Source organism: Salvelinus alpinus, chromosome 6, assembly GCF_045679555.1.
Source record: "Salvelinus alpinus chromosome 6, SLU_Salpinus.1, whole genome shotgun sequence".
Classification (NCBI taxonomy): Eukaryota; Metazoa; Chordata; class Actinopteri; order Salmoniformes; family Salmonidae; genus Salvelinus; species Salvelinus alpinus.
The window spans coordinates 12,444,522-12,467,973 of NC_092091.1; the positions used below are offsets into that span (position 1 = coordinate 12,444,522).

At 42.1% G+C, this 23,452-nt stretch overlaps 1 protein-coding gene across 1 annotated transcript in view; it reads left to right on the forward strand.

Annotated features, from left to right (window-relative positions):
- Positions 1–23,452, forward strand: part of LOC139577524 (protein inscuteable homolog) — a 78,355-nt gene that overhangs the window by 15,999 nt on the left and 38,904 nt on the right. Inside the window, exon 2 of the mRNA XM_071404567.1 lies at positions 20,739–21,355. Within this exon, the coding sequence (XP_071260668.1) occupies positions 20,772–21,355 (584 nt within the window). The 5' untranslated portion in view covers positions 20,739–20,771. The remainder of the gene's footprint in view (positions 1–20,738; positions 21,356–23,452) is intronic.

Genomic DNA, 23,452 nt, shown 5'->3' on the forward strand with positions numbered 1-23,452 from the left:
TAGTTATGAAAGTTATGAAAACTGGGTGTTTTGCAAATGTTGAACTTATAATATGGCTACTAATACTGGAAAAACTAAATCAAATTCCAAGTATACAGATTTGACGATATTCTTGCAGAAAAATGTAATGTGAATGTCTCCTTCACGATTTTCCCAAATGTACCTGGGTGACTTCACACTAAAAGTCATGTAGTTTGCTAATTCTTCAAGTTATCCGTCTGCACATACTCTGCTGCCATCTTGTGGACACCATCGGAATTAAAACCAGAGTGATGGCTAGATTTGGGGCCTTTCTGTTGCATTTCAAAGATGGTGGTAGAAAAAAAAGTAGTTTTTTTCTTTTTATTTTCTTCTACCAGATCTATTGTGTTATATTCTCCTACATTCAATTCACATTTCCACAAACTTCAAAGTGTTTCCTTTCAAATGGTACCAAGAATATGCATATCCTTGCTTCAGGCCCTGAGCTACAGTCAGTTAGATTTGGCCAGGTATTTTCAGTACAAAAGGTATTGTTACCTGGCCACATTTCATCTTATCTCCCCATTCGTCAGGTCATGTCTTCATGACCATAGGCCTTAATACCAGAATGTTCCAAGTTGACAATAGTGCCCCACTACCTGACCATGTGTTAACTTGCCTCCAATAAGGACAGTATGACAATAAGGGCTATAGCCATGTGTTGTGTGGTCTCTGCCCCTTTCATTATTAATAAGAAGTTCTTGCTAGCCTCTGTTGTTTGGGTGTCGGGTATAGCAGCGATCTCCATTTGTTGAAAGAGACTCAGGATCCAGTTGCAGCCTAAGAGTGTGTCCAAAATGCCACTATTGCTGAGATAGTGCACTTTTTTTTTTACCAGAGCTCTATGGGCCCTGGTCAAAAGTAGTGCGCTATATGCGGAATAGGGTGCCATTTGGGAGGCAGACAGACTTTCTTAGTGTACCTGCGACTGGCGCTTAGAACCATCCGGGGCCTCTTTTAGCTGTTTAGCTGTGTGTCTCAACCTAGGCTTCTCTCACTCGTCATATTTATGTATTTAGCCCACTATTGTTGATGGACAAGGATCTTAGAATGCATTTGGATATTTCTCTTGGCTTGCCGGTCATCTTTCAGCAGGTATGGCAATTCTGTCATCCACTATTTATAAAGTCAAGGGAAAAAAGTTATTGCTATTTTTTATTACAGTATTAACATGACAGTGTGTTCGTTTTAGCAGGCTTGTGGTAAAGCTATTGGGATATTATGGGTCCGGTTTGATTTGGAAAAAAGGGGGAATAGTTGGCTCTTGGTGTCTAAGCATTTGAGCTGGTTGGGAAACACTTTGAGATTATGCTCACTTTGAAGCAGAGTTTCAATCATTCTAAGCTTATCTGTCCACACTTGTTACCATGACATTTAACAGAGCAGCTGACCTCAGAGCACACTTGTGTTTATGTGCCTTATTTTACTAGGCAAGTCAGTTTAGAACAAATTCTTATTTTCAATGACGGCCTAGGAACAGCGGGTTAACTGCCTTGTTCAGGTGCAGTACGACAGATTTGTACCTGGTCAGCTCAGGGATTTAAACATGCAACCTTTCGGTTACTAGTCCAACGCTCTAACCGCTAGGCTACCCTGCCACCCCTGTGTGTTGAGGGTGTGTGTGTGTATACAAGCGTGTGCGTGTATGAATGTTTGTATGTGTATGTACAGTACCAGTCAAAAGTTTGGACACACCTACTCATTCCAGGGTTTTTCTTTATTTTTACTATCATCTACATTGTAGAATAATAGTGAAGACATCAAAACTATGAAATAACACATATGGAATCACGTAGTAACCAAAAAAAGTGTTAAACAAAATCAAAATATACTTTATATTCTTCGAAGTAGCCATCCTTTGCCTTGATGACAGCATTGCACACTCTTGGCATTCTCTCAACTAGTTTCATGAGGAATACTTTTCCAACAGTCTTGAAGGAGTTCTCACATACACTGAGCACTTGTTGGCTGCTTTTCCTTCACTCTGCGGTCCAATTCATCCCAAATCATCTCAATTGGGTTCAGGTCGGGTGATTGTGGAGGCCAGGTCATCTGATGCAGCCCTCCATCACTATCCTTCGTCAAATAGCCCTTAAACAACCTGGAGGTGTGTTTTGGGTCATTGTCCTGTTGAAAAACAAATGCTTCTCGGTGGGAACCACACATGCAAAGATCATCCGTTCACCTACTCTGTGTCTCACAAAGACACGGCAGTTGGAACCAAAACTCTCACATTTGAACTCATCAGACCATAGGACAGATTTCCGCCGGTCTAATGTCCATTGCTGATGTTTCTTGGCCCAAGCAAGTCTCTTCTTCTTGGTGTCCTTTAGTATTGTTTTCTTCGCAGCAATTCGACCATAAAGGCCTGATTCATGCAGTCTTCTCTGAAAAGTTGATGTTGAGATGTGTCTGTTACTTGAAATCTGTGAAGCATTTATTTGGGCTGCAATCTGAGGTGCAGTTAACTCTAATGAACTTATCCTCTGCAGCAGAGGTAACTCTGAGTCTTCCCTTCCTGTGGCGGTCGTCATGAGAGAAGATTCATCATAGCCCTTGATGGTTTTTGCGACTGCACTTGAAGAAACATTCAAAGTTCTTGACATTTTCCGGATTGACTGACCTTCATGTCCTAAGTAATGATGCACTGTCGTTTCTCTTTGCTTATTTGAGCTGTTCTTGTCATAAATGGACTTGGTCTTTTACCAAATAGGGTTGTCTTCTGTATACCACCCCTACCTTGTCACAACACAACTGATTGGCTCAAACGCATTAGGAAGGAATGAAATTCCACAAACTAATTTTTAACAAGACACACCTGTTAATTGAAATGCATTCCAGGTGACTACCTCATGACGCTGGTTGAGAGAATGCCAAGAGTGTGCAAAGCTGTCATCAAGGCAAAGGGTGGCTACTTTGAAGTATCTAAAATCTATTTTGATTTGTTTAACACTTCTTTGGTTACAACATGATTCCATATGTGTTAATTCATAATTTTGATGTCTTCACTATTATTATACAATGCAGAAAATAGTAAAAATTAAGAAAAACCCTGGAATGAGTAGGTGTGTAATTTTGACTAGTACTGTGTGTGTGTGTGTGTGTGTGTGTGTGTGTGTGTGTGTGTGTGTGTGTGTGTGTGTGTGTGTGTGTGTGTGTGTGTGTGTGTGTAACCTGACCCAGCCTGATCTAATTTTCCGGGGGTTAATATGAGACCACTGGTCCTCTGAGGGAGAGAACAGAGCCCTGTAGGCAGCAGACCACTAGTCCTCTGAGGGAGAGAACAGAGCCTTGTAGGCAGCAGACCACTAGTCCTCTGAGGGAGAGAACAGAGCCCTGTAGGCAGCAGACCACTAGTCCTCTGAGGGAGAGAACAGAGCCCTGTAGGCAGCAGACCACTAGTCCTCTGAGGGAGAGAACAGAGCCCTCTAGACAGCAGACCGCTGGTCCTCTGATATGACGCCTTAGGAAAGAATGCTCCCAGGCCCAAATGCTTGACATGGTTTTTGGTAGACTACCGTCGGCCTGACTTGGCCTTACAAGGAAGCCCTCTTATTTAGTCAAATCAATCTCTGACTGGAGAGTCAAGTCATCATCTCCCAAACTGGTGACTGACAAGGCTCCAGAGGGCAATTAGGGATTATTGTGGCATGCAAGAGAAAACCAAACTCAGGGTCTCTCTCCAAAGCCGTATTACTGTGTGTTTTTACATGGTCTCTCTCCAAAGCCGTATAACTGTGTGTTTTTACATGGTCTCTCTCCAAAGCCGCATTACTGTGTGTTTTTACATGGTCTCTCTCCAAAGCCGCATTACTGTGTGTTTTACATGGTCTCTCTCCAAAGCCGCATTACTGTGTGTTTTTACATGGTCTCTCTCCAAAGCCGTATAACTGTGTGTTTTACATGGTCTCTCTCCAAAGCCGCATTACTGTGTGTTTTTACATGGTCTCTCTCCAAAGCCGCATTACTGTGTGTTTTTACATGGTCTCTCTCCAAAGCCGCATTACTGTGTGTTTTTTCATGGTCTCTCTCCAAAGTCGTATTACTGTGTGTTTTTACATGGTCTCTCTCCAAAGCCGCATTACTGTGTGTTTTACATGGTCTCTCTCCAAAGCCGCATTACTGTGTGTTTTTACATGGTCTCTCTCCAAAGTCGTATTACTGTGTGTTTTTACATGGTCTCTCCAAAGCCGTATAACTGTGTGTTTTTACATGGTCTCTCTCCAAAGCCGCATTACTGTGTGTTTTTACATGGTCTCTCTCCAAAGCCGCATTACTGTGTGTTTTTACATGGTCTCTCTCCAAAGCCGCATTACTGTGTGTTTTTACATGGTCTCTCTCCAAAGCCGTATAACTGTGTGTTTTTACATGGTCTCTCTCCAAAGCCGCATTACTGTGTGTTTTTACATGGTCTCTCTCCAAAGCCGCATTACTGTGTGTTTTTACATGGTCTCTCTCCAAAGCCGCATTACTGTGTGTTTTTACATGGTCTCTCTCCAAAGCCGCATTACTGTGTGTTTTACATGGTCTCTCTCCAAAGCCGCATTACTGTGTGTTTTTTCATGGTCTCTCTCCAAAGTCGTATTACTGTGTGTTTTTACATGGTCTCTCTCCAAAGCCGCATTACTGTGTGTTTTACATGGTCTCTCTCCAAAGCCGCATTACTGTGTGTTTTTACATGGTCTCTCTCCAAAGCCGTATAACTGTGTGTTTTACATGGTCTCTCTCCAAAGCCGCATTACTGTGTGTTTTTACATGGTCTCTCTCCAAAGCCGCATTACTGTGTGTTTTTACATGGTCTCTCTCCAAAGCCGCATTACTGTGTGTTTTTTCATGGTCTCTCTCCAAAGTCGTATTACTGTGTGTTTTTACATGGTCTCTCTCCAAAGCCGCATTACTGTGTGTTTTACATGGTCTCTCTCCAAAGCCGCATTACTGTGTGTTTTTACATGGTCTCTCTCCAAAGTCGTATTACTGTGTGTTTTTACATGGTCTCTCCAAAGCCGTATAACTGTGTGTTTTTACATGGTCTCTCTCCAAAGCCGCATTACTGTGTGTTTTTACATGGTCTCTCTCCAAAGCCGCATTACTGTGTGTTTTTACATGGTCTCTCTCCAAAGCCGTATAACTGTGTGTTTTTACATGGTCTCTCTCCAAAGCCGCATTACTGTGTGTTTTTACATGGTCTCTCTCCAAAGCCGCATTACTGTGTGTTTTTACATTAGGGGCCTCTCAGACCCTGTGTGTGCGTGTTAGGATTGGGTGATGTTTGGGGAGACCTCTTCTATGACATTCTACTCCAAATATCGCCATATCCGATATAATTCTTCTGCGGTGTTAATGACAAAATCATTACAGACCGTAGAATAGTTTGTGCTTATTAAGAACATTATAGTACATTCTCATGAAATAATCTTTGTGTCGAAAAAAATAAGGCTTAGTTAATTAATTTAGACTTAATTTTCAACATATTGATATAGCCAGCTGATAAACTGCACAGTTTTTATTTGTAAAGTTCAAATAGAGTACAGTCTTGCACATCACAATGTATCGTCTTGTATTTCACCATATTTCGTCAATGTCAAATATCACAATATTTGATTTAATCATATATCGGCCCAACCCTAGTACGTGCGTTTCACGTTTTAGTAGTCGTATGTACAGAGTACACATGGTATACACTGCCCAAACTAAATGCTTAGTTGCAGGTTCCTTCTGGACAATGCAACAACAATAAGAAATAATAAAAGATAAGACTAGGAACATAAAGTAAGTGGCTCAGTAGAATAGAATAAACATTTTAGCATAAGTATAATACAGGAAGACACAATCTATAGTCCAATATTTACACGTGTATCAGGGAAGGGGGGATTAGGGGACAAGTCAATTGTTTAATATTAGCAATAGTAAATAAGAGTCTGGTAGCAGCAGTTGTGATGTGTGTGTAGCATGAATATATATGTGTGTATGTCTGTGTGTGTGTGTGGTATGACTTTGCCACACTCGAACGGCTAGGAAAAAAAAGTTTTCCCATATTTCAAAAGAGAAAGCTATTCAGGGCAGTGGAGTCCCAAAAAATTGCAGAGAAAGCAATGTTAAATAGATTTCAGAACTGAAGGAGAGTGGTCTGGCTGGTCTAGCAGTAATGCTGCTCTCTGTACACATGTCTACAGTGTCGGCGTACTAGCCTTTGATGCAACCTCTGTCTATCTTTCCCCACTGTCACCCTCTCTCTCACTCTGTCCAATAAAATCTGAAAATGCCTTAAAAATATACAGTGCCTTCAGAAAGTATTCAACCCCCTTGACTTTTTCCACATTTTGTTGTAGTTACAGCCTGATTTTAAAATGGATTACATTGAGATTGTGTCACTAATTTAAACATAATACCCATAATGTCAAAGTAGAATTTAGTTTTTAGAAAAGTGTACAAATTAATTTAAAATTAAAAGCTTAAATGGATTGAGTCAATAAGTATTCAAGCCCTTTGTTATAGAAAGCCAAAATAAGTTCAGTAGTAACAATTAACAAATCACAGATGGGTAAAAAAAAAGCAGACATTGAATATCCCTTTGAGCATGGTGAAGTTATTAATTTGGCTTTGGGTGGTGTATCGCCCAGTCACTTCAAAAGATACAGGCGTCCTTCCTAAATCAGTTGCCGGAGAGGAAGGAAACCGCTCAGGGATTTCATCATGAGGCCAATGGTAATTTTAAAACAGTTACAGTTTAATGGCTGTGATATGAGAACTGAGGATGGATCAACAACACTGTAGCTACTCCACAATACTAACCTAAATGACAGTGAGTAAAGAAGGAAGCCTGTCCAGAATATGAATCCTGGTTGCAACAAGGCACTAAAGTAATACGGCAAAGAATGTGGCAAAGAAATGTACTTTTTGTACTGAAGGCAAAGCATTGTGTTTTGGGCCAAAACACAGCACCACTCTTGTTATGGGTATGCTTGTCATCGGCATGGACTGGGGAATTTATCAGGATTTTTTTTTTTAACTAGTGGAGTTAAGCACAGAAAAAATCTTAGAGGTTAATTTCACTTTACACCAGACACTGGGAGATGAATTCACCTTTCAGCAGGACAATTACCTAAAACAAGGTTTCCCAAACTTGGTTAACTTTCACTATGTGTATTGTGTGTAGATGGGTGATGGAAAATAATTCATTTAATTCCATTTTGAATTCAAATTCATGTTCAAGACAAATTCATGTTTCAGCAGGACAATGACCTCAAACACTAGGTCAAATCTACACTGGAGTTGCTAACCAATATGACATTGAATGTTCCTGAGTGGCTTAGTTACAGTTTTTACTTTAATTGTCTTGAAAATCTATGACAAGACTTGAAAATGGCTGTCTAGCAATCATCAACAACTAACTTGAAGAATTAAAAAAATTATGATTGGCAAATATTGTATAATCCAAGGGCCTCATTTATCAATATGTAGAAACTATTCTAAAATACTACTTACGAACAGAATTTAGAATGGTTGTAAGGATAAAAAAAGTGTGATTTATCAAACAATCCTACTAGCGCCATACACACACCGGTAGGAGATAACCATTGATAAATACCGATCGTTCTCAGCCTGAGTGCTCGTGCCAACCTTGGCTTTTGAAACATGAAATTTCATGTCTTAAAGCAGTGGTCACCAACCTTTTCTGAGTCAAGATCACTTTCGGAGTCAAAATGCATGCCGAGATCTACCGCTCAGATTTTTTATTAACATGACTTAAAAAACGTAAGCCTATGCAACATTCACCAATTAAAAACAGCACTGTAGCAATGAGGTTTGTGCAGTAAGCTATAGGCCCAATACATTATTACCACATACTGGCTTTGCTTGAATTTACCTGCCAATGCATTGCTGTTCGATTTTTTTTTTTAAATTATATTAAAAAATTTGAGGTAGGCTATATGATCACACCGGTAATAGATCCATTGTTGTATTACTTGTGAGGCACAGATGAGTGAGCATACATTTAAATAATTAGCTTTTTATTTTACTGGGCTGATGGTGCCTGCATCTGATGGTCAGTTCCGCGGGAGGGAGAGAGCAGCAGACTGAGGGTCCGTCTCTCTACATCCCTCCACTCTCCCTTTCCTCCACTGACACTGACCAAAAAGGGACACCGTCTTCCAGCTGATGGCGAAACTCGAGTCGCACCGCATTACTTCTGCCTCATGCACAAATTCATGTTGTTACTCCTATGAACAGAGAAAGTGAAATATTCCTTGATATTAAAAAAGACCCAAGCCGCTAATAATAACAACAACGCAAGCCTATAGATACACTGACCACCTCATTCATTACTGCTGCACTGCTTGTTGTAGCGCTGAGTGGAAAAAGGAACAACGCGCATTTTATGGCTTATAAAAGTGTTGAATACAAAGTGTTGGCAGAGCTGAGTAAGAACTTAAACATGAACTCACTCATAAAAACAGCAGCTCTTTGCTGTATTCGTTGACAGTCTCTCTAGTCATGGTTTAGAAATCTCACAGTATCAATTTTGCCGTAGCTTTCTTTAATGCCTGCTACGTTACTGCAGACTCGGTCATCTGAGCAATCTGATTGGCCAGCGGTAGGCATAGTGCACTTGATTACCTCTCCCGGCCCACAGGGAAGGCAGAGTTTGTACCTTCAAAAACATGAAATGGCAACAGTTTGCCTACCTTGCCCGCATGGCAGCTGAATTGGCTGCACCTACCACCAACAGCCCGAGACTAGTATTTTTTGGGGGGAAACAAGTCTTTGTCGTTGGGGTTTTTACATAAATGTTTGGCGATCGACTAGAAATGCATTGGAGATCGACAAGTCGATCGCGATCTTCAAGTAATGACGGACTGTCGTTTTCCTTTGCTTATTTGAGCTGGTCATGCCATAATATGGACTTGGTTTTAGGGCTATCTTCTATATACCACCCCTACCTTGTCGCAACATAACTGACTGTCTCAAACGCATTAAGGAGGAAATAAATGAACGTTCATATTGATACATCTCCCGTTTGCATGGAAATGATTGCAATAAATGGTTAATGCACAGATTTGAGACTATGCATGATTGATAAATGAGGCCCCAGGTGTGCAAAGATTTAGAGACTTACCCAAAAAGACTCAGCTGTAATTGCTGCCAAAGGTGTTTCTAACATGTATTGACTGAATACATATCTAATCAATATATATTAGTGTTTTATTTTTCATACATTTAGAATTTAAAAAAAAGTTTATTCCCCTTTGACATTGGAGTATTTTGTGTAGATCATTGACCAAAAAAAAAGACAATTCAGTCCATTTTAATCCCACTTTGTAACGCAACAAAACGTGGAAAAGTCAAGGGGGTTGAATACTTTCCAAAGGCACTGTATATCTACAATTTGCAAATGCAGCCGTTTTTATCTCAATTTCAAATAATTTCTGGCTAACAATTATGTACCTGTAAATTGTTTTCAATTAAAATGGTCAAAAATAAACAAAAATAGCTTTTTCCCAAGCAATACTTTTGTGAGGACTGTGTGAGTAGTCTTAGTGGGGAGGGGAAAACTGAAAACAAGCTGTTATTGGCAGAGAGATTTGGATTTCTTTCTTATTGGTCAATTAACTAATTTACTGCTTGGTGATGTCACCAGGCAGGCCAAAACTCCATCCCACCAAAACAGGCTGAGACTGGGCCTTTAAACAAATGAAATGGAGAAACAGGATTATGCAGGTAAAGAGAGACTGCTTCAGAGTGAGACGAATATGAGAAATCAAATGTAAGCCATGTAAGGTCATGAGACCAAGTTGATGAGACAATGGAGATTCACACAATATGAAGAGATGAGGAAAGAGGGAAATGAAAGGAGCGACAGGAGGAAAGTTCACGCTGTCAGCTACAGATAGACAGGCACACTTAACGTGTCAGACATCCATCTTTTTCTTTGTCTGATGGCAGCCTCAGACTCTTCCTCTGTTTCATTCCATAATGGACCACTTAAGTGAGGCAGAGAGGGGCTCATATACCTTACCTCATCGATGTCCCAATACGCTCCCCCTATAAGCTCTAGTTTTCTTATGATGTCACCAATGAAACTTGGTTCACTATATACTACCTAAACTTTTCCATTCTGCGTCGTCCTGACATTCACTCTCTTCCTTTTCATACGCTCTCCCTCTCTACAGTCTTTCTTTCTCAGTACCCCTCCTGATTTTCCCTCTGCTGTGTCCTCCCTTTCTCTTCTGCTCTGTGTATTTCCATCCTTCCACCATCTCTTCTCCCCTCTCTCTCTCTTCCCTCATCCTTATATCTGCAAGTCTCCCTCAGAGAGAGAGAGCGCACTAAGAGTTGGCCTCTACCTGGCTCTGGGTGACCCCCTCCCCTCCGTGCTGCGGAGATGGAGCTCTCATAGTAGGGGGCCCTAATTAGCCCTGACACTGTATACAGTGACTCACTTGGCACGGGTCCTTCCTCCCTCCCCTCCTCCCTCGCCTGTCCCCTTAGCTCCACAGGAATCAGTGACTTTTGATAACAGCAACTTCACCCCCCAAAAACAGGCCACCCCTCCACCCTCCAATGCATTCTCCCACCCACTCATTTCCACCATTGCTCCGCAAGTGCCTCTGCCTGTCACATCAGCATCCCGTTTGACACCTTTTTGTGTCATTAGCTGCCCAGTGGGACTTTCTGTGGTTAGTGCTGTAGGACCTGAACTATAATAGCTATTGTATCAAGTTATTGTTTGATAGTGGACAATGGAATTTTAAAGGGTGCACTTCCAGGACTATAAGGTACTTCGTGAAAATACAGTGAACATGAGATTATATCAGGCTGTAACCCTTACCCTTTACATTCACTTCAAATACTTTTAAATTCGACCATATTAGAATACCATCAAAGATTTCATAAACCTCTTAGGCGTCAGGTAAAGTTATGAATTGAATGGTGTGCATCTCCTACAGAAATGTTTGTGTTTTACCCAAAAGGCTCAGACTTTTCTTTTTCCATCTAGCATCGGTGGCTGGCATCAGTGTCTCACATGGCTCCGGTGAACCTGCTCTCACCTGGGGCCAAAGCCAGGCCACTGGTACTTTTCAGCTGTCATTTACAGAGAAATGACAAACTGTGGACTTTAACACCTTCTCACAAAGAAAATGTTTGGATTATGCAGAGGTTGTTGATTCTGCTCTTCACAAGTCCTCACTGTCATCACTATAGCTATGAAAAAAACAATTTCTCTAGTGTAACACTGGTGTAACAGTAAAAAAGTAGCTTTTCACCTGAAAAGCTGATTACGTGAAGCTAGGCTGACTGGGAGCTGTCGCTGCTTCCCGTGGTCCCTTACTCTGTTTGACTGCTCTGTCTGAAATGATTGAGCTGAATTTTGAAGGCTATATTATTTTGACAGACCAATTTAAAGGCATCATGTGGGAGGTGTGAGAATTAATAAAACATGGCAGTGTTGCTATTTCAACACAAAGCCACATTTAGACACACTAATACAAAATAGGGAGACACGTTGAATGTCCACAACTGATTCTCATTGCACACCTTTTTAATGACAAGTGTTGGAGAACTTTTCTCGAAATTCAACTTTATTTACTTTACTGTACTTTATTAGGCTTAGTTGACAGGGACAATGCACATTTACGTAAAGTTACTCAGCCGTCTAATTTTCAACAGTAGTCCCAGGGCTGGAAGATAAAAAGTATTTCCTGTATTTGGAAAGAGTGCTGCTTAAATATTATACCCAATCTGTTCTGTTGGTGCGAATGTGGTGCAATCCTAACTACCAGAGTTGAGCTCCAAAAACATCATGGCTTTCCACTTCTAAATGCGAAGCTTCTTAGTTCACCCTTACATGATGAATCGGGAGGTATTTCAACTAAACAAGGGAAGCTTAAGTGGACAGGCTAGCTCCGTTCCCATGTGTCCATCTCATACAACAACACAGTTTAAGCACAAACAGAATATAGAGATTGTCCTTAGCTGAAATATTGTGGTACTTTCTCTTTAACGTTTCATTCACATACTTGTTCTCACTCTCTTACTCCTATGGTGATATGTAAACTAGCTAGCTATGCTAGTTATCCCTATGGCTCCTCCTGGACACAAAAGCTGTGGAAAGTTCGACTGCTATGTAATATCTGTAATATCATCATGTGACACGGTAGGAATCTTAGTTTTGGTCAGTGTTTCCCCTAGGACCCTTATTAAGGCGGATTTTCAAAAAGTATAAAATCACCCCTTAGACCTGTGTAGAGGAGAACTCTTATACCTGACGTTTGTGTTTGTGTGTGTGTGTGTGTGTGTGTGTGTGTGTGTGTGTGTGTGTCTGTGTGTGTGTGTGTCTGTGGTGTTGCTGCAGTGTTTGAAAACCATGCTGTTTTAAAGTACTGTTTGGGGTGTGGTCAATTGTACTAAGGTATGTGTTTACTTTGATTATCAGTGTCTGATTATTCAAATGTGACAGACTATTTCTATAATTGGGCCCAAAACCTTTAGTTGGTGATGGGGAAATTAAGAGTCCTGAAGCACTGACGCTTTCCAGCCAATTGTGTAAAAAATAAGTTAATTACACAAGGCTTTGACCATCACAGTGTACAGCAGTGGCACCTTGTGGTCAAAATAATTTAGAACAGCCAAATTATTATAGATGACGTCCCACACGCAGCGTGTGCGCAGAGTAGCCTTTTTGTCTTATACCAAAATCAATACCAAACCAATCAGGTGGTTGTTCGATGAATCAAAGCTTCGGATATCATTGATCACATGCTTCTGATAAAGTGATACAGGCATCAGCACACCGCTTCAAATTAAACTGCTTAGCAATTTCGGTGCATGCCTCGGAGCTCCGGTATCAAACGTAAAATCACTACCCGTAGTTTGAAGATACAGTTATGTTACAGATAGCATAATACTTATGCTACGTGATTTCATACACATAATTTGCTCAAAACTGGGCAGCAGTTAACCAAGTCCATGGGCCTAATAGAAGCAATTTCCCCCCTCTGTTAGCATTGGCAAGCCATAAGATAACTCAAACCTAAAATACCACTGCTACTGTTATCTGGGCAATGCACCACTTTTAGACTTACTTGATATATCTGCTGGAGGGGATTTTTTTTTTATTCTGGAAAGAACCTGTAGATCTTTGCAACATTCTTAAACCTAGGGCAGGTTCTTTAGCCTACTAGCTAGCCCACTGATTATTTGGTTGTTTACTATTTGGTGTTAATCTGCTTAGCCACCTCTAGCATAGATCTTTTGTTGATATGCTGTCTTGGTTCTTTTCACGCAGTTTCCACCGGCTGAGTTATTGCAAGGTTCTGTCAGTATAATGTCATTGTAGACTCAGAATTATGACGGTTGCCACGGGCCGCACCGCAGATATTGAGATGAGTGCGATGCAATACTTTGCTCTCACACAGTATCTGTACATGGTCGAGCTTCATGCTTCAACAACGTGGTAGCTACGGGACCAGAACAGCAACATTTAGTCTCTGGCTTCTAGGCTCGTAGCTGTTGTTGAAATCGGTCCAAAATTCTGTTGACTTAGTGCATCGCTGAGTCTACCTTTAATTATGTTAGCATTTGCCTAATCTTTCGTAGACAGACTACGTAAACATAAATGGTACCATAGAGCTGTCATGACACAACAGGGGATGCGTGTGATCAGCAGAATTAATTCTGGTGCTTTGGTTTTTCGTCACTGGTTATTTGGACCAATCACGATTTTGCAGGTGTAAGCATCTTTCAAACTTGGAAGGGGAAGGAACATTTGGCCCATAAACTTGCCCGTGAATTGCAAAGAGAAAAGGTGGAGTTCTTCGTTCCAGCTTAGATCCTTGTTCTCTTAAAACGTATGGACCCAGAACTTATTAGAACATCTGACCTATTACACAAGACTTTAGTTCTGGGTTAACCGAGATTAGCATTGACCAAATACAGTACCTTTGTCATTATGGCTAAATTCACCTTTAGCATTGAGACACAAACACCACCATGGTGGGCAGTGGCTATCACTAAACCTCCCATAGCACTTCAGTAGTCTGTTCCAGCATTGCTAGCTTTTGTTGATAGCATGCTATGGTTTTTGATAGCTGCCTCTGGTACTGTGACCAGGCTCTGTTAGCGCTGCCTGTGGGTCTCAGAGGACAGAGCCCACATTGAGACAGCCCACTGTGTCTAGACTAGAGCAGAGCAAGGTTCCGTCATGTTCCCACCACCCACCCAGCAATCCTTCCCAGGCCTTCCCCTCCCCATGACAGGCCTGTGGCTGAGGTTGTGACTACGGTCTCCTCCTGTGAACCTCCTCTCACAGCTGAGAGGACTGGCAAGACAGTATGCTGACCGGTCAACCCATACTGTGCATATCAGGTCTATTTAAAGTCCAGGGAGGGCAGATAGCTGCTTTAGTTAGATACTGGGAACCCACTCTCCCACGGGAAAACAGGACTGTGAGGGATCGGTTTGAGAACTTTGTCTTGCACCACTCTGAACTTCGACAGTCACAACAAAAACGTTGAATCAGGGTTATTTTATTAGATGGTAAGTAGGTTTGTTTATTTCTTCTTAAACTGCAATTTTTAAGGCATTGCGATTTTATTTCCTTCTGCAACCTAATAAGGAGGCTATAAGGCTGTATTTTGCTTTGTGTTTTTGGCTTGTTTTTTAGGACCCGATTGCTGAATCCAGTCAGTGGTTTCATGCAGAGACTGAAAAGGGCTGAATGTTCCCCCACAATGCCTTAAAAAGTCCTGAACATGTATTTTTTAACTGACTCTGCAATTACTAATACCACAGACAATGTTTACACTATCTTTCACAAAAGAAAGGAAAATAGCAATGACTGTGTGTGTGTCAATTGTAAGGTAGCTCAGTTTTTAAATGGCCGACATTCAGGATTTCTTTAGTAATCAGAATAAACTTACAGTTAGGTAGTAACCTTTTGTAAAGTGTATGTCACATGGTTTGCAACCCCATACTGTTAAGGTACTTGAATATGTTGTCGTGAATTAGCTAGATGGATCTCGTGTACGAGGGATGGATACTACATAAGACATCACACATGCATACACACAAAGTGCCGCAATATATTAAAGTGCACACCAGAGTGATTTCCCTCTGCAGTCCTAAGACACAAAACCCACTTGGCGGTTATTTTACCCCACGTGACTAAAACAGAAGTGTCCTTTGTTTCTGCACCTAAGACAACCACCTTCTCCATTGCAGAAAGACATTGGGGCATTCAGATTTCCTTCTAGACTTGAAAATAACTGATCATCCCAGGGAGCAAGATTTGTCACTTTCATTTGCAATCAGTAAAATGCCTATATGTCAGAACAATGACATGTTCTAATAGTAGCATGTTGTGCAAGTAACAACCTGGCGACGGTGGTAACACGTTAAAGGTATACTACCATCTTCAGGGTCATCGCTCAATACGTCTTTATGTTTATACAACCACTTATGTTGTTTACAAGTATATTAACTGAAAGTCATTTTTGAAGTTGGATTTCATTAAAATAAAGAGTCACGCTTAGAAGGATTATTCAACAAGAACTTGAATTTAGGTACTTTTGAATGTTACTGTGTTATAACATAGTTATTACATAGTTACTAATAGTTACATAGTTACTAAGTCCCTTTAAGGAGTGCAAAAAATGTATAATCCAAGGCCATGAAATTAAAATCAAATCACATTTTATTGGTCACATACACATATTTAGCAGATGTTATTGCGGGTGTAGCGAAATGCTTGTAGTGTAGTGAAATGCTTGTGGTGTAGTGAAATGCTTGTGGTGTAGCGAAATGCTTGTGGTGTAGCGAAATGCTTGTAGTGTAGTGAAATGCTTGTGGTGTAGCGAAATGCTTGTGGTGTAGCGAAATGCTTGTGGTGTAGTGAAATGCTTGTGGTGTAGTGAAATGCTTGTGGTGTAGCGAAATGCTTGTAGTGTAGTGAAATGCTTGTGGTGTAGTGAAATGCTTGTAGTGTAGTGAAATGCTTGTAGTGTAGCGAAATGCTTGTAGTGTAGCGAAATGCTTGTGGTGTAGCGAAATGCTTGTGGTGTAGCGAAATGCTTGTGGTGTAGCGAAATGCTTGTGGTGTAGTGAAATGCTTGTAGTGTAGCGAAATGCTTGTGGTGTAGCGAAATGCTTGTAGTGTAGCGAAATGCTTGTAGTGTAGTAAAATGCTTGTAGTGTAGTGAAATGCTTGTGGTGTAGTGAAATGCTTGTGGTGTAGCGAAATGCTTGTAGTGTACTAAAATGCTTGTGGTGTAGTGAAATGCTTGTGGTGTAGTGAAATGCTTGTGGTGTAGCGAAATGCTTGTGGTGTAGTGAAATGCTTGTGGTGTAGCGAAATGCTTGTGGTGTAGCGAAATGCTTGTAGTGTAGTGAAATGCTTGTGGTGTAGTGAAATGCTTGTGGTGTAGTGAAATGCTTGTGGTGTAGCGAAATGCTTGTGGTGTAGCGAAATGCTTGTAGTGTAGTAAAATGCTTGTAGTGTAGTGAAATGCTTGTGGTGTAGTGAAATGCTTGTGGTGTAGCGAAATGCTTGTAGTGTAGTAAAATGCTTGTGGTGTAGTGAAATGCTTGTGGTGTAGTGAAATGCTTGTGGTGTAGCGAAATGCTTGTGGTGTAGTGAAATGCTTGTGGTGTAGCGAAATGCTTGTGGTGTAGCGAAATGCTTGTAGTGTAGTGAAATGCTTGTAGTGTAGCGAAATGCTTGTGGTGTAGCGAAATGCTTGTAGTGTAGCGAAATGCTTGTAGTGTAGTAAAATGCTTGTAGTGTAGTGAAATGCTTGTGGTGTAGTGAAATGCTTGTGGTGTAGTGAAATGCTTGTAGTGTAGTAAAATGCTTGTGGTGTAGTGAAATGCTTGTGGTGTAGCGAAATGCTTGTGGTGTAGCGAAATGCTTGTGGTGTAGTGAAATGCTTGTAGTGTAGCGAAATGCTTGTAGTGTAGTAAAATGCTTGTAGTGTAGTGAAATGCTTGTGGTGTAGTGAAATGCTTGTGGTGTAGCGAAATGCTTGTAGTGTAGTAAAATGCTTGTGGTGTAGTGAAATGCTTGTGGTGTAGTGAAATGCTTGTGGTGTAGCGAAATGCTTGTGGTGTAGCGAAATGCTTGTGGTGTAGTGAAATTTTTTTTATTTTATTTTACCAGGCAAGTCAGTTAAGAACAAATTCTTATTTTCAATGACGGCCTAGGAACAGTGGGTTAACTGCCTGTTCAGGGGCAGAACGACAGATTTGTACCTTGTCAGCTCGGGGATTTGAACTTGCAACCTTTCGGTTACTAGTCCAACGCTCTAACCACTAGGCTACCCTTACTACACCAAATGCTTGTGGTGTAGTAAAATGCTTGTGGTGTAGCGAAATGCTTGTAGTGTAGCGAAATGCTTGTAGTGTAGTAAAATGCTTGTGGTGTAGCGAAATGCTTGTGGGAAATTGACTACAGGCTCAGCCATAAACGTTCAACACTTCCTCACGCATCATTGGAGATCATGGACACCAAAGAGATCACTTTCAGTATGACAGCGCTTGACTTGTCACTTACATATGCACCATGGGAGCTGTGACTGGATTGATTAAATCGGACACATTAGACTCCTCTCCTCAATTTGTATGATAATGTAGATTAGTGTTTTTAAGGAGGCGACTTGTCTATTTAAATGGAATGTCTTTCTTTTTTGATTTTCATGGCCACCTGTAGCAATAGTACAATGGTTCCGGTCCTTTTTCGATTGGATAACAGATGTTGCTTAAATATTGCCAAAGGGAAATTGTCTATATGTAATATCAACATTGTGTGAGTTTAATTTATTTAATATGTCCAGTATATTGTGAATCCCATTCTATTATTTTCTGTTACTGTGTAAAATGACTTGTGCAATATTCATATTAGCGATTAAACAACTAGAGCAAGATCTTTGTCTTGTCATCATGGGGTTGTGGTATTGACTGCATATTCATTTGGCACCGTGACACTATCAGATTTGCTCTCTCTCTAAGGTGCTTAGACTGCAACGAAACAGCTCTCACTTTTTCCACCCTCTTACTCACCCATCCCCCCCATGCCTCTTACCTCCACATAGTCCCCCCCTTATTCATCCACCCCCCCCCATGCCTCTTACCTCCACATAGTCCCCCCCTTTCTCATCCATCCCCCCATGCCTCTTACCTCCACATAGTCCCCCCCTTACTCATCCACCCCCCATGTCTCTTACCTCCACATAGTCCCCCCCTTATTCACCCATCCCCCCCATGCCTCTTACCTCCACATAGTCCCCCCCTTACTCATCCACCCCCCATGTCTCTTACCTCCACATAGTCCCCCCCTTTCTCATCCATCCCCCCATGCCTATTACCTCCACATAGTCCCCCCCTTTCTCATCCATCCCCCCATGCCTCTTACCTCCACATAGTCCCCCCCTTACTCATCCACCCCCCATGTCTCTTACCTCCACATAGTCCCCCCCTTATTCACCCATCCCCCCCCATGTCTCTTACCTCCACATAGTCCCCCCCTTTCTCATCTATCCCCCCATGTCTCTTACCTCCACATAGTCCCCCCCTTACTCATCCACCCCCCATGTCTCTTACCTCCACATAGTCCCCCCCTTACTCATCCACCCCCCATGTCTCTTACCTCCACATAGTCCCCCCCTTACTCATCCACCCCCCATGTCTCTTACCTCCACATAGTCCCCCCCTTACTCACCCATCCCCCCCATGCCTCTTACCTCCACATAGTCCCCCCTTACTCATCCACTCCCCATGTCTCTTACCTCCACATAGTCCCCCCCTTACTCACCCATCCCCCCCATGCCTCTTACCTCCACATAGTCCCCCCCTTATTCACCCATCCCCCCCATGCCTCTTACCTCCACATAGTCCCCCCTTACTCATCCATCCCCCCATGTCTCTTACCTCCACATAGTCCCCCCCTTTCTCATCCATCCCCCCATGTCTCTTACCTCCACATAGTCCCCCCCTTACTCATCCACCCCCCATGTCTCTTACCTCCACATAGTCCCCCCCTTACTCACCCATCCCCCCATGCCTCTTACCTCCACATAGTCCCCCCTTACTCATCCACCCCCCATGTCTCTTACCTCCACATAGTCCCCCCCTTACTCATCCACCCCCCATGTCTCTTACCTCCACATAGTCCCCCCCTTACTCATCCATCCCCCCATGCCTCTTTCCTCCACATAGTCTTCCCCTTACTCATCCATCCCCCCATGCCTCTTTCCTCCATATAGTCCCCCCCTTACTCATCCATCCCCCCATGCCTCTTTCCTCCACATAGTCCCCCCCTTACTCATCCATCCCCCCATGCCTCTTTCCTCCACATAGTCCCCCCTTTCTCATCCATCCCCCCATGCCTCTTTCCTCCACATAGTCCCCCCCTTACTCATCCATCCCCCCATGCCTCTTTCCTCCACATAGTCCCCCACTTTCTCATCCATCCCCCCATGCCTCTTTCCTCCACATAGTCCCCCGCTTTCTCATCCATCCCCCCATGCCTCTTTCCTCCACATAGTCCCCCCTTTCTCATCCATCCCCCCATGTCTCTTACCTCCACATAGTCCCCCGCTTTCTCATCCATCCCCCCATGCCTCTTTCCTCCACAGTCCCCCGCTTTCTCATCCATCAGTAAATTTCCCTAATTCTCTTGTGAATAACACAATTTGTCATAATTTTCTCGACACCAATATCAGCACAATGGCAACAATGACATTGTTCAATAGCCCCCCCCCCCATTCAATCTGGACACACTAATTTGCCTATTTGCCATTTCACACATGCTAAAGGAATACCAGGTGAGCTGTGTGTTTTGTACAGTGTATGCTCATGTGATGGGAACAGATGGGAATTAAATAAAGGGTTTACAGCCCTGCTCTTTTATACTTTATGTTAGTAACATCTATTGATTCAATAACACTCTCTCACCATTTAATAAGGCAAACCACTGCAGCTAAGCCTGTTCCATGTTACTGGGCCAGAGAAGTTGTGGCTACGGGTATCATATGTAGCCTACTATATGTGCTAAACATAGTCTCACAGTAAACATGACATCTGTCATCATTCCACAGCAGGATGTCATTAACTAAATGGATTACAATATGAGACCTGCCCCCCCCCCCCCCCCTCATGCCTTGACAGGGTTTAAAAATGGACTAATCTAAATGGGATACATCAATAAAAAGGGAGAATAAAGTTGCAGGCACTTAAGCGCTCCCTTGCTTTGGCTCAAAGTGGAGAGTCACTGGCTGGCAGCCAGCCAATAAATTAGAAGATAAGAAATATTACTCCACTGGCACAATGGGGCCTGTAGCAATTCAAAACCGGGGCTTTATTGATAATTGAATTACTCTGAGAGAAAAAAGAAAGACAAGACAAGAATAGAAGGCTTTGGGTGTAGATCAATAAGGAGCGATTGTAGTGGATGCGGTGCCATGGCAAGCTACACAGCCAGAGAGGCAGTGTGTGTGCGTCAGCTCGTGCGCATCTGTCTGTGTATGATCATGTTAAGTGTTCAGGTCTTTCCATTAAAAAGTTTGATTTAGGATTCTAATAAAGTATAAAATTGTCAAGCGGATAAATGTTGCGGTAAAATTGTGTTTTACTCACTCTACATTACTATATGGTGGAATAGAGAGAAAACAATGTGTGCTTATGGTTTGTATAATAATGATCATATCTAATGTTTTTTATTGCAGGTGCTGTGCTGAAGTGGTACGGACACAGATAGAATGGCTAGTCGGCAGAACTCCAGAATGGCTTGTTCTCAGAGCTCCAGGATGGCCAGTCCTCAGAGCTCCAGAATGGCTTGTCCTCAAAGCTCCCGTATGGCTAGTCCTCAGAGCTCCAGGATGGCTAGTCCTCAGAGCTCCAGAATGGCTAGTCCTCAGAGCTCCAGAATGGCTTGTTCTCAGAGCTCCAGGATGGCCAGTCCTCAGAGCTCCAGAATGGCTTGTCCTCAGAGCTCCAAGATGGCTAGTCCTCAGAGCTCCAGGATGGCCAGACCTCAGAGCTACAGGATGGCTAGTCCTCAGAGCTCCAGGATGGCTAGTCCTCAGAGCTCCAAGATGGCTAGTCCTCAGAGCTCCAGGATGGCCAGACCTCAGAGCTCCAGGATGGCTAGTCCTCAGAGCTCCAGGATGGCTAGTCCTCAGAGCTCCAGGATGGCTAGTCCTCAGAGCTCCAGGATGGCTAGTCCTCAGAGCTCCAGGATGGCTAGTCCTCAGAGCTCCAGGATGCCTAGTCCTCAGAGCTCCAGAATGGCCACTCCTCAGAGCTCCAGACACAGTAGCTCTGTTTCATCATCTCCAATGAGGTAAGTGCACCCAACTTGCACTATGCCGATATGACATAAAAATATTATTCTGTAGCTATGGGAGTGTCATCCTCCCATCACGGTCCCATGAGACAGACACACACATTCAAGCACACATGGATCTACACATGCATACACAAACACATGCATACACAAACACAGGCTGCACAAGGGCACAATAATGTTGTGTACACCGATGCTACTAATAATACTGCTCCTGCTAAGAAATAACCTCAGCCTTTCATCTGCAAATGGGTCTAAAAACACATGGCCCGTGTACCAAATGGCACCCTCTTCCATAGGGGCCCTGGTAAAAAGTAGTACACTACAGTGCCTTCGGGAAGTATTCACACCCCTTGACATATTCCACATTATGTTGTGTTACAGCCTGAATTCAAAATGGATTAAATCTATTTTTTCCCATCACCCATCTACACACAATACCCCATAGTGAAAGGGAACCAAGTTTGGGAAACCCTGTTTTAGGTAATTGTCCTGCTGAAAGCTGAATTCATCTCCCAGTGTCTGGTGTTAAAACTTCTTGTCAATAGGGGGGCGCTGTTTTCACTTTGTAAAAAATCGTGCCCAAATTAAACGGCCTCGTCCTCTGTTCTAGATCATACAATATGCATATTATTATTACTATTGGATAGAAAACACTCTGAAGTTTCTAAAACTGTTTGAATTATATCTGTGAGTAAAACAGAACTCATTTGGCAGCAAACTTCCATACAGGAAGTGAAAAATCTGAAAACGAGGCTCTGTTTCAGGGCCTGCCTATTCAACTGGCTTTTATTTATCGATATGTATGCACTTCATACGCCTTCCACTAGATGTCAAAAGGCAGTGGAAGGTTGAATGGGGTGTCTAGCTTGATCTGAGGCCGAATAAGAGCTTTTGGAGTGACAGGTCCGGTATTTTCTTTTTCTTCGACGGCGCGCGGGGGAGCTCGACATTGTCTTCTGAAAAGCGTTCGGTATACACGCCGAATATCTCTGGCTCTGATTTTATTTGATACATATGAGAAAAACATCATAAAGTAGGTTTTTTCAACCGAGTTTTATCAGTTTATTCAACGTTTAATGGGACTTTTGGAATTTTCCGTTCTTTGCGCCAAGAGAGGATGGGAATGTTCGCGCCACAATGCTAGCCAAGGTTGCTAATTCGACAGAAGAAATGGACATTCTAAAACCAAACAACGATTTATTCTGGAAATAGGACTCCTTGTACAACATTCTGATGGAAGCTCAGCAAAAGTAAGAAAACATTTATGATGTTATTTCGTATTTCTGTGTAATATGTTGATGCCTATTCTCCGCCGTGTTGGTGAGCGCTGTCTCACAATAACCCAAGCTGTATGTTGTGGTAAAGTTATTTAAAAAAATCTAACACAGCGGTTGCATTAAGAACCAGTGTATCTTTCATTTGCCATACAACACGTATTTTTATGTAAAGTTTATGATGAGTTCTTTGGTCAGATTAGGTGAGTGTCCAAAATATCTCCGGACATTCTGGGGAAATGTTGCTACGTATTCACAATGTATAACCACGATTTGCAGCTCTAAATATGCACATTTTCGAAAAAAACATAAATGTATTGTATAACATGATGTTATAAGACTGTCATCTGATGAAGTTGTCCAAAGGTTAGTGATTAATTTTATATCTATTGCTGGTTTTTGCGAAAGCTACCTTTGCGGTGAGTAAATGCCTTTGTGTGTTTGGCTATTGTGGTAAGCTAATATAATTCTATATTGTGTTTTCGCTGTAAAACACTTAAAAAAAATCGGAAATATTGGCTGGATTCACAAGATGTTTATCTTTCATTTGCTGTACACCATGTATTTTTCATAAATGTTTTATGATGAGTATTTATTTATTTCACGTTGCTCTCTGTAATTATTCTGGCTGCTTTGGTGCTATTTTTGATGGTGGGGCTGCAATGTAAAACTATGATTTATACCTCAAATATGCAAATTTTCGAACAAAACATAAATGTATTCTATAACATGTTATAAGACTGTCATCTGATGAAGTTGTTCAAGGTTAATGATTAATTTTATCTCTATTTTGTCGGTTTTGTGAAAGCTACCTATG